At 48.4% G+C, this 17,500-nt stretch overlaps 1 protein-coding gene and 1 pseudogene across 2 annotated transcripts in view; one reads left to right on the forward strand and one right to left on the reverse strand.

The window, feature by feature from the left end:
• Positions 1-1,443: 1,443 nt before the first annotated feature.
• On the reverse strand, positions 1,444-5,511 carry LOC130521179 (cytohesin-1-like; annotated as a pseudogene).
• Positions 5,512-10,990: 5,479 nt separating this feature from the next.
• Positions 10,991-17,500, forward strand: part of LOC130521180 (NACHT, LRR and PYD domains-containing protein 12-like) — a 6,961-nt gene continuing 451 nt past the window's right edge. Inside the window, exons 1-6 of one of the 2 annotated variants that reach the window (XR_008949210.1) lie at positions 10,991-12,795; positions 13,715-13,891; positions 14,002-14,175; positions 16,003-16,176; positions 16,388-16,556; positions 17,087-17,302. Coding sequence is in view for 1 of the 2 variants with exons in the window: in XM_057024810.1 (XP_056880790.1) it covers positions 12,050-12,795; positions 13,715-13,891; positions 14,002-14,175; positions 16,003-16,176; positions 16,383-16,556; positions 17,087-17,324 (1,683 nt within the window). In the remaining variant the exon portion in view is untranslated. Of the gene's footprint in view, positions 12,796-13,714; positions 13,892-14,001; positions 14,176-16,002; positions 16,177-16,382; positions 16,557-17,086 lie in introns of both variants that reach the window. The other variant, XM_057024810.1, reaches the window with a different exon arrangement.

Below are 17,500 nucleotides of genomic sequence, written 5' to 3' on the forward strand. Positions count from 1 at the left end.
CGTGCTAATCGCTTTTCACTTTGATAAACACAAACGGACAAATTAGAGATTGAAGTTTTTGGGTTTTGGAAGAAAAAAGGTAAAATAAGGGGAGTTTTATTTTCCCTAAAACTCAAACTTTAGAGAGCAGGAGCTGCGCGTGAATGCAAAATATACCCGCATCAGCACTTTTAAAGCTTCTAATCACTATAAATGTTTGTGGTTTTATGGCCCATTTGTGTTGTTATTGCTTATCAGTGGCGGAAAAACAGGTTTGAGGCTTCCCAAAATAACTTGGAAGGACTGAAAGTATGTGAAGGTGCGCAGCAGCACCGGAGGGAAGAGCAGGTGCCGCTCAGCGCTGCCCCCTCCTGCCCCCTAGCGGCCGCGTTGGGCTCGACACCTAAACGGCCCCGACAGTTTCTGCTTTTGCACCTTCAGAGTTCAACATGTTAATATTCCAAATGTAGGAAATGACCAACTTTGGGATTCGTGGATGCTGGATGAAAAGAGTGAACAAATATGTTTTTGCCTTTCACTCAGAACCGTTTCCTCACTTTCTGACCCTGGAGGTCGCCGCCATGATCCGTGCACGAGTCTTCACAAGTCTTCACAAGTCCCGGCGGCTGTTCGATCCGGCGCAGGAAGCGACTCAGACATTCAGAGACATCACGACAACGGTCCAAAGTCACTAAGGCGGCGAGGCAGCGGCGCCGACAGCTGAGGCGGATGTGCTGAAGGGTTGGAACCCCTGAGGGTTTGTGAGGAGCTCTGAACGAGCTCAACGCTCTTCCTGCTCAGCTGCAGCACCTGCACAGACTTTTATTCATTATCTTTGTAAATTAAAGGTGTGGCGTGTTTTTAAAAACTGCATGACCGCTTCTTTTATATCGGCACAGGTTCCACATTACAGGGGATCCACCCAGGATCTGGATCCACCCAGGATCTGGATCCACTTAAATCAATAGATGACTTTTAAAAAGAAACCAAAAAAAAAAGAGGTGACGCACACGAATGTTTGTTTCCACAAATAGCTCAAACGGTTCCAGGAAACTCAGCCGAGCTGCTGGAAAGACGAGGGTTTGATTCTCGAGGCGTGAACTCAGGTAGGAGCGGAGGGTAACAGCTCAGTTATTCAGCTATCAGCTGCCTCGTTACCGTGGAAACGAATCCATAGTATACGTTAAAGACTGAGTCCAGACTGGCCCTGAGCCCTAAGATGAAGGAAACGGTTCATATTTAAATCTGTTCCAGGAAACAACTTTGTTGCTTCTAATCTGATTTGAGCCTAATCTGATTTGACGGTGTGATCGGAACATCTGGACGAGCCGGTTTAAACGCCTGAATATCGTCACCGTCGTCATTAACGCCTCATTTAGGATGTAATGAGTGCGGCACAAATGGGAAAAACAAGACTGTGTTGCAAAACTTTATTTGAAACAATAAATTACAAGAAAAACTGACAAATATTCAGCAGTTTCTTTATTTTCCACCAACCCCTCAAAGCAAAGTTTTTAAAAAATGTTTGGAAAACACTGAAAGGACCAGATCAGATGTGGCGTTCACGCCTCTGATGTGGTCATGTGACGCGCCAGGAAAACAGAGGAGAAAAGGACTCGGCAGGGAAATAAAACGAGTCTGTAAATGATGAAAAGGATCAAAACGGTCGCTCCGCCAGACGGTCTTCGAGGGCTCCAGAGGACAGAAGCTTGGTAGGAACACGTGTGTGTGTGTGTGTGTGTGTGTGTGTGTGTGTGTGTGTGTGTGTGTGTGTGTGTGTGTAGCAGCAGCACAGCTGTCCGTCAGGGCCTCCCTTCCTCCGTGGATGGGGAACATCTGTCTGGATCCTGGGCAGCAGGTCCAGGTGAGTCTGGATCCTCTAAAGCGCCTTCAGGGACGAAACCTTCTTCTTGCGAGAGGCCAGCATCTCGTAGAAGGGATCCCTGCTGATGGCGGCTCTGGGGGGGGGGGGGGGACGAGGGTCAGGCTCCTGCTCACCCTAACCCACCACCCACCGGCTCGGACCACAACTCACTTGATGCTGCTGATCCACTCGTCCTTCTCCTCCGCCGTCGGCGGTTGCCCTCGACGACGCGGCCGTCCGCCTCCGTCTTGCAGGCCTTTATCACCTGGTCTTTGTGGTCGGGGATGAAGAGCTCAAAGCAGTTCTGGAACGGAACAGAACCACGGGTGAGTCCTGAGGGAGGGGCGCTTCCTCCTCCTCTGGGTGGAGGGTAAAGATGGTTCTGTGCCGCCTTTAGTGCCAGCAGGTGGCGCTAGAGGAGCTCCTGTGAGGAATGACTGCAGTTTCATAGAGGGCGCAGCTGACTCACATTCTCAGGGCATCGGAAACAAACAAACCATCAAAGATAAAAGAGCCGGATGGAAAACTTTACCGGTTTCTTGGAATCTTCAACTTCTCGGATGCTCAGATTTTCCAGCGGGATAATTCCTCTGGGTTCTTTGTCCTGCGCAGGAGGAGGACATGAGAGACGTGTTGCAGACCGCCTGTCTCCCATCTCATCGACTGGAAATACTCACAGTGGTGTATTCGAAGTAGTACAGGCAGTTGTCTGTCAGGATGAACCAGCGTCTCTTCCAGGTCTTCACTCGTCCACCTGGGGACAGATTTAAAGCTGAGCTACGACCTCCTTTTGGTGGCTCTGTGCAGCCAAGCAGCAGGTTAAAGGCAGCTCTGTGTCCAGCAGTTAGAAGCAGCTCGGTTTGGGTCGCGTTAGCAGCGTGAGGCGGGACACACAAACGCCGAATTCTATGTTCTGAGCGATGTGAAGCTGAAGGACAACAGCCAATCAGGACTGAGAAGGCGGGGAGGAGAGGAAGCGGTGCAGGGAAAAGTGAAGGAAGAGCTGAGTACCTACCTCCTGGCTGGTGTGTGTCTGCGAGGAGGGTGTGTGTATGTGTGAGGCTGGTGTGTGTCTGCGAGGAGGGTGTGTGTATGTGTGAGGCTGGTGTGTGTCTGCGAGGAGGGTGTGTGTGTGTGTGAGGCTGGTGTGTGTCTGCGAGGAGTGTGTGTGTGTGTGTGTGTGAGGCTGGTGTGTGTCTGTGAGGCCGGTGTGTGTGTGTGTGTGAGGCTGGTGTGTGTCTGTGTGTCGGGGCAGGTGTGTGTGTGTGTGTGTGTGAGGCCGGTGTGTGTGTCTGTGAGGAGGGGGTGTGTGTGTGTGAGGCTGGTGTGTGTGTCTGCGAGGAGGGTGTGTGTGTGTGTGTGTGAGGCTGGTGTTGTGTCTGCAAGGAGGGTGTGTGTGTGTGTGTGTGAGGCTGGTGTGTGTCTGCGAGGAGGGTGTGTGTATGTGTGAGGCTGGTGTGTGTCTGCGAGGAGGGTGTGTGTATGTGTGAGGCTGGTGTGTGTCTGCGAGGAGGGTGTGTGTGTGTGTGTGTGAGGCTGGTGTGTGTGTGTGTGTGAGGCTGGTGTGTGTCTGTGAGGCCGGTGTATGTGTGTGTGAGGCTGGTGTGTGTCTGCGAGGAGGGTGTGTGTGTGTATGAGGCTTGTGTGTGTCTGCGAGGAGTGTGTGTGTGTGTATGAGGCTGGTGTGTGTCTGCGAGGAGGGGTGTGTGTGTATGAGGCTGGTGTGTGTCTGTGTGTCGGGGCAGGTGTGTGTGTGTGTGTGTGTGTGTGTGTGTGTGAGGCCGGTGTGTGTGTCTGTGAGGAGGGTGTATGTGTGTGTGAGGCTGGTGTGTGTCTGCGAGGAGGGTGTGTGTGTGTATGAGGCTGGTGTGTGTCTGCGAGGAGGGTGTGTGTGTGTATGAGGCTGGTGTGTGTCTGTGTGTCGGGGCAGGTGTGTGTGTGTGTGTGTGTGTGTGTGAGGCCGGTGTGTGTGTCTGTGAGGAGGGTGTGTGTGTGTGTGGGCTGGTGTGTGTGTCTGCGAGGAGGGTGTGTGTGTGTGTGTGTGTGTGAGGCTGGTGTGTGTCTGCGAGGAGGGTGTGTGTGTGTGGTGTGAGGCTGGTGTGTGTGTGTCTGCGAGGAGGGTGTGTGTGTGTATGAGGCTGGTGTGTGTCTGTGTGTCGGGGCAGGTGTGTGTGTGTGTGTGTGTGTGTGTGAGGCCGGTGTGTGTGTCTGTGAGGAGGGTGTATGTGTGTGTGAGGCTGGTGTGTGTCTGCGAGGAGGGTGTGTGTGTGTATGAGGCTGGTGTGTGTCTGCGAGGAGGGTGTGTGTGTGTATGAGGCTGGTGTGTGTCTGCGAGGAGGGTGTGTGTGTGTATGAGGCTGGTGTGTGTCTGTGTGTCGGGGCAGGTGTGTGTGTGTGTGTGTGTGTGTGTGTGTGAGGCCGGTGTGTGTGTCTGTGAGGAGGGTGTGTGTGTGTGTGAGGCTGGTGTGTGTGTCTGCGAGGAGGGTGTGTGTGTGTGTGTGTGTGTGAGGCTGGTGTGTGTCTGCAAGGAGGGTGTGTGTGTGTGTGTGTGAGGCTGGTGTGTGTCTGCGAGGAGGGTGTGTGTGTGTATGAGGCTGGTGTGTGTCTGTGTGTCGGGGCAGGTGTGTGTGTGTGTGTGTGTGTGTGTGAGGCCGGTGTGTGTGTCTGTGTGAGGAGGGTGTATGTGTGTGTGAGGCTGGTGTGTGTCTGCGAGGAGGGTGTGTGTGTGTATGAGGCTGGTGTGTGTCTGCGAGGAGGGGTGTGTGTGTGTGTGGTGAGGCTGGTGTGTGTCTGCGAGGAGGGTGTGTGTGTGTATGAGGCTGGTGTGTGTCTGTGTGTCGGGGCAGGTGTTGTGTGTGTGTGTGTGTGTGTGTGAGGCCGGTGTGGTGTCTGTGAGGAGGGTGTATGTGTGTGTGAGGCTGGTGTGTGTCTGCGAGGAGGGTGTGTGTGTGTATGAGGCTGGTGTGTGTCTGCGAGGAGGTGTGTGTGTGTATGAGGCTGGTGTGTGTCTGTGTGTCGGGGCAGGTGTGTGTGTGTGTGTGTGTGTGTGTGAGGGCCGGTGGTTGTGTCTGTGAGGAGGGTGTGTGTGTGTGTGAGGCTGGTGTGTGTGTGTCTGCGAGGAGGGTGTGTGTGTGTGTGTGGTGTGTGAGGCTGGTGTGTGTCTGCGAGGAGGGTGTGTGTGTGTGTGTGTGTGAGGCTGGTGTGTGTCTGCGAGGAGGGTGTGTGTGTGTGTGTGTGCGTTCCAGACAAGCTGGATTTCGTTTAAATTCACAGCTTTTGCTCTGCGGCTGCAGAGATGCAGGCGCTCCTTTATCCTGGATCGGGTGATCTGGTGATCTGGTGATCCAGTGATCTGGTGCTCAGTGACGCTGCCATTTCCCCTTTTCTCACACCTGACGACAACAAAGGTCACACACTTCCTGTCCTTCACTAACACCAGATCACACGTCACTGAATGTAATGTGTGATCTTTAGGAGGCGGCGGTGGTCATCGTGACCCCCCCCAGGGACAGACACTTAGAGCACACACATGTAGCCCCCAAAACACACACACACACACACACACCACACACACCACAAACACACACACACACCACAAACAAAGAGGATCATTTCTCCTTAATGTAGAGTAACGCTTCAGTGGTCATACGCCTCTAACCCCTCCCCATACTCTCCCCTCCACCACCACACACACACACACACACACACACACACAGGCGGGTGTTGATCAGTGACTGAGAGCGGGTGTGTGGTTGGGTGGGTGTGTGGCAGGTGTGTGACAGTGTGAGGGCGGGTGTGTGATCAGCGACTGAGGGCGGGTGTGTGATCAGAGACTGAGGGCAGGTGTGTGATCAGAGGGTGAGACGGGGGTGGGATCAGAGGTGAGGGCGGGTGTGTGATCAGAGGGTGAGGGCAGGTGTGTGATCAGAGGGTGAGGGCGGGTGTGTGATCAGTGACTGAGGGCGGGTGTGTGATCAGTGGGTGAGGGCGTGTGTGATCAGAGGAGGGCAGGTGTGTGATCAGAGACTGAGGGCAGGTGTGTGATCAGAGGGTGAGGGCGGTGTGTGATCAGAGGGTGAGGGCGGGTGTGTGATCAGAGGGTGGGCGGTGTGTGATCAGAGGGTGAGGGCGGGTGTGTGATCAGTGACTGAGGGCGGGTGTGTGATCAGAGGGTGAGGGCGGTGTGTGATCAGAGGGTGAGGTGGCAGGTGTGTGTGAGTGACTGAGGGCGGGTGTGTGATCAGAGGGTGAGGGCGTGTGTGTGTGATCAGTGACTGAGGGCGGGTGTGTGATCAGAGGTGGGCGGGTGTGTGATCAGTGACTGAGGGCGGGTGTGTGATCAGTGACTGAGGCGGGTGTGTGATCAGAGGGGAGTGTGTGGTGGGGAGGGGTGGTGTGGTGTGTGATGTGAGAGGGTGAGGGCGGGGGTGTGTGATCAGAGGGTGAGGGCGGGTGTGTGAGAGAGGTGAGGGCGGGTGTGTGATCAGAGGGTGAGGGCGGGTGGTGTGTGATCAGAGGTGGGAGAGCGGTGTGTGTGTTCGAGAGGTGGGTGAGGGCGGGTGTGATCAGAGGTGAGGGCGGGTGTGTGTGTGATCAGTGAGGGGGGGGTGTGATCAGAGGGTGGGGCGGGTGTGTGATCAGAAGTAGGTTAGGGCGGGTGTGTGTTCAGAGGGTGAGGCGGGTGTGTGATCAGTGACTGAGGGCGGGTGTGTGATCAGTGACTGAGGGCAGGTGTGTGATCATGACTGAGGGCGGGTGTGTGATCAGAGGGTGAGGGCGGGTGTGTGATCAGAGGGTGAGAGCGGGTGTGATAGAGGGTGAGGGCGGGTGTGTGATCAGAGGGTGAGAGCGGGTGTGTGTTCAGAGGGTGAGGGCGGGTGTGTGACAAGGGTGAGGGCAGGTGTGTGATCAGAGGGTGAGGGCAGGTGTGTGATCAGAGGGTGAGGGCGGGTGTGTGATCAGAGGGTGAGGGCGGGTGTGTGATCAGAGGGTGAGGGGGGTGGTGATCAGAGGTGTGAGGGGGTGTGTGTGATCAGGGGTGAGGGCGGGTGTGTGATCAGAGGTGAGGGCAGGTGTGTGATCAGAGGGTGAGGGCGGGTGTGTGATCAGAGGGTGAGGGCGGGTGTGTGATCAGAGGGTGAGGTGTGAGCAGGGCACTGAGTCCATGGGCTGGAGCAGTGTGACAGATGTTTGCTGCTTTATTAGCTGTGTTGTCCCGTGCTGCCTGATATTCAGCTATAATGTCTGATTCTTTGTTGAAGGTTAACTCAGTTCATGTAGCTGTGATTCTGAAAAGGTCCCAGACTGTTCATCTGCCTGACGCTGGCTTCAGGACGTTCTGGGACTCTGCACTGACTGTCTGGGGGCAGGTAGTAGACCAGCGAGGCCAGGAAGGAGATGAGCACGCAGGGGATGATGATGTTGACCACGTAGAAGAGAGGTTTGATGACCAGGTAGAAGGTGGTGTCCTGGTGCTTGTTGCTCTCCATGCAACTGAGTCAAGATTTGATAGCTTGACTGATTCTTCCAGTTTTGGATCAAACCCCCATCTGCTGATTCCAGGAGATCTTTAAAGGATCTCAGAGCTTCAGATTTATGAAGCCTGCTCAGCCCCCGGCAGCGCTGATGAAACCATTTCATTCCTTCAAAAAAGCAGACATGAAGCTCCAGAAAAGGTTTTTGGATCAGTTTCCAACAGAACGAGGACAAGTGGGTAAAAGCGCCACTTTAAAGCCTCCAGGCCTCAGAAAACATCCACCTTTAGGATGCCTGACTTTAGAGGATCGTCGGTTCGCTCCGAGCACAAGAACAAACATGTTTAACCTCAGTCCAAGAACATCTGACCTGAAATGATCAGAAACCTTCAGCGTAAAAAGATGGTGGAGAGAAAGCTGCTGGGAGGTTCTCAGACGAGAAGTGGCATTAAAGCCAGCTGGAAGAGTCCAGCCTGCTTCCTGCTCCTCCAAACAGGCGTCTCCACACCAACACTGAGGAACACGGGCTTCTGTTCTTCCTTCTTCTCTTCTGACTATTGTGTGTTTGATGAATGCAGCATCCACTCACTGCCCCCCCCCCCATTTACACTGCTCCGGTTTCACAATGCTCCTCAGACAGATGCAACCAGACACACTGCGGCTGTCAGACAATAAACCTGAGTGTTGTTGTGTCCGGTTATTAACATGTTCCATGCTTTTCCTCCTGCAACAGTTCATCACACCTGCTCAGGGAAACCTCGGTGTAAAGGAGGTGAAGCCGTGCCTCAGTGACTCTACTTTGTGTTGTTTAGAAACCAACAGTTATTAGATAAATACAGTGTGCACGTACGCGCACACGTGTGTATAAACACTTAATACACGCGTGTGCGTGGATGTAGACTTTTTAGTACTTTGGGTTCATAGACTTTTTAGTATTTTGCAGATACGTGTCTGTATATAAACCAGATCCTCCTGTAATAAAGAACTAAAGGCTGACTGTTGTCACGTGACCTGTCTCCGTCTCTGTCCGATGATGGAACCTGTCTGGAACATCTGGTCCACAGAAAAAGCAAAACAGCTCACAGAACTGGCCCAGTTTAGACCCAAAAATGACAATAAATAATGAAAATGTGTGACGCAGTAGAAAATGGACGAACTTTCTATTGGTCATTGACAGTTTCACTCATCGTCATCAGAATTCATCAAAAATATTCAAACCAACAAACTACACACAGAACCACAAAGTTTAGAGCTTAAAGGGAGCGACAGGTGAAGATTTAAAGCTCAACGCAGCTGAAGAAGTTCCAAAAAGGAGAAATATCATGTGATGCTTTACCTTACCGCCACCTGGTGGACACGCGTGGAACTGCAGACACTAGTTAAACGCGCTCTCCGACACATTCTGACCTCTGCTGCTCCTCCTGGACTCCAGGGCTGCAGAAATATGCTGCTTTTACAAGTCTTTCAAATCTGTCAAGCATCATAAATCTTATTTATTTATTAACTAAGGTAGTCAGTTTTAATTTAAATGTAAAAACATATTTATGGCATTAAAATAGCAAAACAAACTTTGAACCCTTCCAGAATGCTTTTATAGTAGTGGAATATTAATCAACAGCCATAAAGTTGTTCATTAACAGAGGAAAAAGGAAAGGTAAAAGTTTTCCGTTCAGACTGAGCAGGAAGACTGAAGACCGACAAGGTGAGTGGAAACGAAGAGCATTATTGAAAAGAATTGACAGTTGTGTTTGCAGATAAAATCAAGATTTTTGTGACTATTGAAGAGCTGCATAGAGCTGAAGAATTCTTTGCTTAAGAAAATTCAACAAGACTTCATATTTAGTTTTAGCACAAAACATCGTTATACATTATAAATGAATGGGTCTTATTTAACTTTCTTATAGTCTGGCTTTAGTTATAGTTGAATAGTCTTTCTAAGTGAAGTTTAGTTTATTTTTCTGCTCTTTGTTACTGATCCTAAAAGAACTTTAAACCCTCCCCGAACGCTTTAATGGTAGTAATATAAACGCCATAAAGCTGTTGATTAGGTTGTAAAAGTGAAAGTGAAAGTATTCTGTTCAGACGAAGCAGGAAGAGCGACAAGGTGAGTGTAAAGTGAGTATTGTGCTGTTAACGTTGTTAGAGAGTCTTAACAGGTATTAACAACATTTTAAAACTTTTTTGACAGGTGAAAAGCTCTTAGAGTTATTAGAGTTGTTCAACAGTCCAGGTCACAGCTGGATATTTTGGTATTACCTGTCAAACAACATCTAATCGTGGGCAAGTTAGCATCTCTCAGCCGGACCAATTTAAGACAATAAACTAAATAACTAAATCCACACAGGATCACAGGACACCAACAGGATTTTGGGTTCATGTTGCACGTTTTCTCACAGTGGTTTATTGTTCTATGTTGTGGAACCACTGTGAAAGAAATGCAGGAGTGGGTGTCATTTCTTTCATCTATTTTAAATAGAGCAGTGATCTTTGAGGACTTGGATCATAGAAATAATTGAAGAGGGGAACAAAGGAGGGAAGTTAAAAAGTCCTGACTAGTATGTTTATGTAGCACCAGATAATTTAGTGGCTGAGCTGAAGACAGTCCTTTCACCATGTTGGCCTGTGGAAAACCAGTGTTGTGGGCCCGATGGACCAGCGTCCCCGTCGTTGCCGGACCACCGTTGGCCACCAGTTGGGTTTTTGGGATCAAAGTGGGGGCGTTTCCTGTATCCGGTTCTCCTCACGGATCCATGACTACACATGTTGCTGCAAGTGCAGAGACGTTTGCTCTGGAAAGAACTTTAGAGCACATTCAGTGCTGCAGGATGAGGGGCTGGAAAAGGTGCCAGTTCTTTTCTCACTGCAGGAACAGTTAAAAAAAGCAGCTTAACTCTGAAAACATGAAAATGATACAGAGACATCATTGATTTATTGATTCAGTTGTTATCCAGAATGTATTAGAAATGTTCATGTTTGATAAAAATGCAGTGAATTGGGATTATTTAACTCCAACCTCTACAGATTATTTACCTTCATCACAGTCTCATCACTATTTCTGATGTTTCCTCAGGATGGAGGAGGACAGAGCAGAGTCCACAGTGCCAGCTGGTGTGTCCCTGAAGAGTGACCGGTCCATAATAACCAATAGACTTCAGAGTTCAGAGGAAATGTAAGAAAACTAAAGCGTGATGATGTGTTTGTGTGGCAGCTGTTAGTCACATTAACAGCAGCAGGTTGTGAGTTTATTATTGGAGATGTTTAACACTTAAACCTCAGACAGTCATATAGTTACAGACTTAATGTGAATATTGTTGATTAGAAACAAGAATCAGGTTTAAACTGAAAGATGAATTCAGACATAAATGCTGGAACAATATTGAGTCTTGATCAGGTTCTTTCATCCTATAAATCAAAGGACTAATAGAGATGTGTTTCATAGTGAGAGGGGGAGCACACATCCTATCAAACTGGGACCAGGCAGCTCCACCAGGAGAGTCCTCTTGTTCACAAGCTGGAAGCAGATCTGGAGATGCTGAAATGAAGCCCAAACAAAGTAAAACTGTTCAATATGAGATTTAATTTGTGATGTCATGAATTTGTAGTTGTGTTGATGATTTATTATAGATGGAAATCATTGGTTTACTTATGTTCAGGAGGTGATCTGCAGAGGAGGTGATAGAAGGTCATAAGATGAGTCTGAAGAGAAGATGTGAACATGTGACTGAAGGAACTCATGAAGCAGGAAGTGGAACCCTGCTGAACACGATCTACACTGAGCTCTACATCACTGAGGGACAAAGTAAGGAGGTGGACACACAACATGAGGTGAGACAGCTTGAGAGAACCTCCAAGAAGAACATCCAGGACACTCCAATCAAGTGCCAGGACATCTTCAAAGTCTTATCTGAGCAACAGAGACACATCAGAGTGGTTCTGACCAACGTGTCGCCGGCGTTGGAAAAACCTTCTCAGTGCAGAAGTTCAGTCTGGACTGGGCAGAAGGTTTGGAGAACCAAGACATCAGTCTGGTGCTTCCGCTCTCATGCAGGGAGCTGAACTTGATCAGAGATGAGCAGCACAGTCTTCTCTCTCTGCTTTCATGTTTTCCATCCAACATTACAGAAGATCAGAGCAGAAGATCTGACTGTCTGGAAACTTCTGTTCATCTTTGATGGCCTGGATGAAAGCAGATTTTCACTGGGTTTCAACAAGCATCAGGTCATCTCTGATGTCACACAAGTATCGTCAGTTGGCGTGCTCCTGGTGAACCTCATCCAGGGAACCTGCTTCCCTCAGCTCTCATCTGGATCACCTCCAGACCTGCAGCAGCCTATCAGATTCCTCCCTCGTGTGTTGACAGGATCACAGAAGTACGAGGCTTCACTGACTCCCAGAAGGAGGAGTACTTCAGGAGGAGGTTCATGTGAAGATCTGTCCAAGAGAATCATCTCACACATCAAGGCCTCCAGGAGCCTCCACATCATGTGTCTGATCCCAGTTTTCTGCTGCTGATCACTGCTATAGTTCTGGAGGACATGATGACCAGAGACCAGAGAGGAGAGCTGCCCCAAACCCTGACTGACCTCTACTCACACTTCCTGAGGGTTCAGATAAAGAGGAAGAAGCAGAAGTATGGAGGAAGCAGAGACCAGAGGAACTGACTGAGGGTGATATAGAACTCCTTCTGAAGTTGGGTCGGCTGGCGTTTGAACATCTGGAGAAAGGAAACATCATGTTCTACTCAGAAGACCTGGAGCGATGTGGACTGGACGTCTCCGAGGTGTCGGTGTACTCAGGAGTTTGTACAGAGATCTTCAAGAGAGAGAGTGTGATCTTCCAGAAATCAGTCTACTGCTTTGTTCATCTGAGCATTCAGGAGTTTCTGGCTGCCGTCTACATGTTCCACCGTTACACCAGGAAAGACACAGCGGTTATAAATAAGTTCCTAAAATATTCTGAACCAAATGACTTTTCCAGGTTTACATGGTTGTACGGGAATAACGATCCAGTCACATCTCTTGATGACTTCCTCAGGAGAGCACTAATGAAATCTCTCAAAAGTAAAAATGGCCACCTGGACTTGTTTGTTCGCTTCCTTCATGGTCTCTCTCTGGAGTCCAATCAGAGGATCTTGGGTGGACTGTTGGATCAGATGGAGAACCACCCAGAAACCATCCAGAAGGTCCTCAACAACCTGAAGGAGGAGAACAGTGATGGAATCTCCCCAGACAGAAGCATCAACATCTTCCACTGTCTGATGGAGATGAAGGATCAGTCAGTCCATCAGGAGATCCAGGAGTTCCTGAAGTCAGGGGAGATATCAGAGAGGAGACTGTCAGAGATCCACTGTTCAGCTCTGGCCTACCTGCTGCAGATGTCAGAGGAGGTTCTGGATGAGCTGAACCTGCTGCAGTACAGAACCTCAGTGGAGGGACGACGTCGCCTGATTCCAGCTGTGAGGAACTGCAGGAAGGTCGAGTAAGTAAAGATTTTTGGGGCCAGACATCGGCGTTTAAATCAAGCGAGTGGATCATGTCAGGCAGCAATACCCCCTCCAGTGGTCATTCCTTCAATTCTTTATCTCCATTGCAGCGTCCATAAATTAAAAACAACAACAATTCATCCAGAAATGTTCAACACTGGCTGGATATAAGTTCAAAGGTCAATCCAGACAAACCAACAGGAATAATAGGAGCCACAAATTAACTTACTATCATGAAATTACTGTCATGTCATTAAATAACGTTTGTTTGTTTGTAAACATCGTATTCGAACGACAGAAAAACACATTTTAACTAATGACACGTGACTATTTTGCTTCATTTGTTCAACGTAAAAACAGCCGGCCTCGTTGGTTTAAATGGGTGTTTTAGGTCTTTGTGGCGGTTCCGTTTGGAGCCTTTATGTGACCCACAAAGTTGTTGGACCCTTTCCACACCCGTTAGGTGGCAACTTCATCACTAGCAACAAAAGGTGCAGTGAAATGATTTGAAGGGAAACAGGCAGATAGAACAGAAGCTGAGGGCAATCGATGCAACCAGAGACTCTGATGTCATCGATCGGATCGCTGAATTAAGACTTGACGCACCATCGTACAAATTGGATGAAATGCAAAATATCCAAAGAGCCGATAGACAGATAAAAAGATGCACGTTTCTTTAAACCATTTGCTACAATCATTTTAAATATTGAGTAATTATGAGCTGTTCTAAAATAAGACAAATGTTGAGAATAATTCAGTTGCATTTCAGATCTGATGGTCGTTCAAACTGTTGCTCTACGGTGTTGAATTTAGCTTTTCCAGGAAATGAGCTACATTTGTGTTGAGGTAGATTCTCAGATAAGTTGATTAGAAATCCCAAAGTTTGACTCACTATTTTTGTTTCATACACAACAGACTGTCTTGTAGTTTTCTTTCAACGAGTCATTGGGAAGTTGTGGCCTCAGCAATGACGTCAAACCCTTCTCATCTACGGGAGCTGAGCTTAATCTGGAACCAAAACCTGGCAGATGCCGACGTAAAGTTACTGTCTTCTGCAATGATGCATCCAAACTGCAGACTGGAGACGCTCAGGTCAGGAGGCCTCTGTTGGTCTTTTCTAAATTTCTTTACATTTTCTGCTTTTCTCTTCATTTTCAGATTTAGAAATGTGTTTTTATTTGCCCCATTTATTCCTTTTCCAGGCTGAGGGGCTGCAGGTTATCAGAGATCAGTTGTGACTCTCTGGCCTCGGCGCTGAGGTCCAATCCCTCCCATCTGAGGGTTCTGGAGCTGAGTAAGAACCAGCTGAAGGATCCAGGAGTGAAGCTGCTCTGTGGTTTTCTCCAGGATCCTCTCTGTGAGCTGGAGACTCTCAGGTCAGTCAGAGATGATCCAGTACTTTCCCAGGTGTAACTAGTTAGACAATAAATGTTTCCATGTTTGATCTTTGTTATAAACGTAGTGTTACAGTTCTCAGAAAAAAGACCACACAGGACAGATTTGCAGTATTAAATTGGTTGTGGAAATCTGTCCCATGTGAGGATGGTCATCAATGACTAGAAAGGAAGTATCAGTTGTAGATTTGTCTTGTTTTATTTTAGGCTGGCCACAAAACCGCCCAAACATTCAGACCAATCAAAAATGGTTCTTCCTGTCTTTTAAAGATCAGAAGGAAAACTAGAAACCCAAAAAGAAAGCTGCTGCAGTGTGCCATGCCCCTTCTCTCCTGAGAAAAGCCATCCCAAAAAAGAGAAAAGCCCAAGTGTGAAGTGAGCGCCCTGTTAAACCTTGGTACCGAAAGCCTGCAGTCATTCTCATCTAAGGTGGCTTCATTCCAGCCAGAAGCCCAAACCTGCCTCCCTCTTAAAGGGGCAGCAGGTCAGTCCAACCACAGAAACCTTCATGAAGATCTGGAGCTTTCAGCATCCACAATTGTTGCACCTCACTTCCATTGGAGTCCAAATCAGAAGTCAACAAGTTGATTCTACACCGATTCTACACAATGCAACCATTTTAAAAAGGTTTCCATCCATAAGTTTTCACACATTTTTATATAAATCTGTTTGTTCATCGCCTCCTTCTGTTGTAATGGTCATTAAAGAAAATGACCTTATTGGAGTTTTTCTCCTCACAAATATGACTTTCTATGAACGATGCAATAAATGCAGCTGCAATCTAAGACAATATGGAAGTATGTGAATATAATAGTAGTGGAAGTAGCTCATAAAATAATACATTTGCTCTTCTCATCGAATCTCTCTATGTTATTAAAGAAAAACCTGCTCTTAGTCAACAACATCTAAGACATCAACCAAAAATCCTAATTTTCTACAATCTAATATAAAACAGTAGAGAAGACTCTTTCTGCAGAGACACTGGTGGCAGGAATGCAGAAGTATCACCTGCTCAACTTGGAAGGTGGAGCAGAAACCACCAGCTGAGAAGGTCCTCAGCGAGAGGAAGTGGTGGAGAACCATGAAACTTGCTCAGCTCCACCTCAGCTCCAGAGACGGGCTGAGCTGGAGCTGTGGCACCAGGTATCGCCCAGAAGAGCCTCCAACAAACAAGCTCTTCTCTTGGGAGGAGAGGGCTTTGAATCTCAGCTCAGTGTGCTTGTCTCTAGTAGGTGGCAGCTGCACCTTTTCCTGAGCTCCTTGTTGATGCCCTGAGGGGAATTGATGCTCCTGCAATGTTTTCTGGCAGCATTGAGCTTGCAGTGGGGCAATCAAACACACTGTGGGGGGGCTCTCTTTCCTTCTCTCATCTGGAGAACAAGTGACACCAGCTGCCAATCATTGTTGGAGAAATGTGCAGTCAGGGGAACTCTGCGTCCAGACTATAGCCACCCTTCCAGCATCCAGCAGTGTCTAAAACCTTTGATTTGGTTTCACCAGAGAGTGTAGGGATTGCAGGGCCGCTGCAGCATCGCCCACAAGCTCTCAGGAGTGGGTCGCTTTGTCCCAACTCCTGACAAGAGTTGAGTGCTATTGAGAAATGTGGTCTCACAAACTTGGAAGGTATTTTGACCCACACACACTTTACATACGGTGTAGATCTTGTCCAACCGCCCTGAAAGAACCCAAAATAGGAACATACGGCAGATAAGCCGGTGCAGGACCAGAGGTTTGTTGCTTGTAAGCTGTGTTTTGCTCTGGTACATGTTGATTTTTATTTGTCTTCTCTCAAAATAATTGTTATTTTAGACTAAGAGGCTGCAGTTTATCAGAGACCAGCTGTGATTCTGTGGCCTCAGCTCTGAAGTCCAACCACTCCCATCTGAGGGTTCTGGACCTGAGCCACAACACGTTGCAGGATTCAGGAGTGAAGCGGCTCTGTTCTGGACTGGAGAGTCCAAACTGTAAACTGGAGAGGCTCAGGTCAGTCTTCATGTTTCTACCTATATACCAGCTGCTAAGATGGTGAAGTGAGGCTGTTCTCAACACTGCTGTGATGCACCACATTAAAAAAATTCCTTGGAATATCGTGAATTCAGGTCTGACCCAACTAAGAACTAACGTAGGTTTAGTACTGACGCAGATCACATGCAGACCTGCACCGTATAACCTCATCCTGCATTTTTCAGATTAGAGCGCTGCAGTTTATCAGAGATCAGCTGTGGCTCTCTGGCCTCGGCGCTGAGGTCCAATCCCTCCCATCTCAGACAACTGGACCTGAGTAAGAACCATCTGCAGGATCCAGGAGTGAAGCTGCTCTGTGGTTTTCTCCAGGATCCAAACTGCCGACTGGAAACTCTGAGGTAAACACCATTCTCAAAAATGTCCATTATTCCATCCGAGGGTCCTCACACTTTCTGAGTGTGTGTGTTGTGCCCAGTTCCTTCAGGAGGGGGGGCCACACGGGGACCACTTATTCATGATAAACTGATTTAAGGACAATGAAAAAGCCGACAGATGGGAACCAAAATGAGACAAAACTAGGTGAGGGTGCCTGGTAGACACCAGCCAACAAGGAGGGAGATGGTGAGGGGGACAGGAAGTCATCTAAGACAGGTTGTGCCTTTAAAGATGAGCCACAGGTGAGATGGATCTCCATGATGAGATGGGAGGGAAAGAGGTGGGAGAACCTGGGAAGAGTGAGGGCCAGAACAATATATATTCTCCTTTGGAACAGTGCAAACCTGAGAGGTTGGAATTGTGGTAATTACATATTACTATCATTTTTAACCTGGAACTAAATTAAATATTTACAGATCATGCCTTTGATTAACCTTTCAGATGAATACTGGTTTCACTTATAACCTTATAAAAGTTTCCCTTCTTTATTTAGATTAAGGCGCTGCAGTTTATCAGAGATCAGCTGTGACTCTCTGGCCTCGGCGCTGAGGTCCAATCCCTCCCATCTCAGAGAACTGGACCTGAGTGGGAACCAGCTGCAGGATTCAGGAGTGAAGCTGCTGTCTGATCTCGTAGAGAATCCAGACTATGGGCTGGAGACATTGAGTCATGGCTGGTTGAAGCCAGTCAACTCCCGCTCATCTGCTGCATCACTCACTGACCACTGGTGAAGAGCATCTGTGGAAACATCTGCCGTCTACTCCCTCCATAGATGAAGAATTCAGTTTTAAAAAGCGCTGGTGGACTTTCAGGAGATCAGTCGATGGTCGACAAAGCAGAAGCAGCTTCGCCTTGAAGTTAAATTAGTTCCTGGTATCACACAATCCATCTTTATAAAGTTCTAAAC

The sequence above is a fragment of the Takifugu flavidus genome, unplaced genomic scaffold (genome assembly GCF_003711565.1).
Source record: "Takifugu flavidus isolate HTHZ2018 unplaced genomic scaffold, ASM371156v2 ctg767, whole genome shotgun sequence".
In the NCBI taxonomy this organism is placed as follows: Eukaryota; Metazoa; Chordata; class Actinopteri; order Tetraodontiformes; family Tetraodontidae; genus Takifugu; species Takifugu flavidus.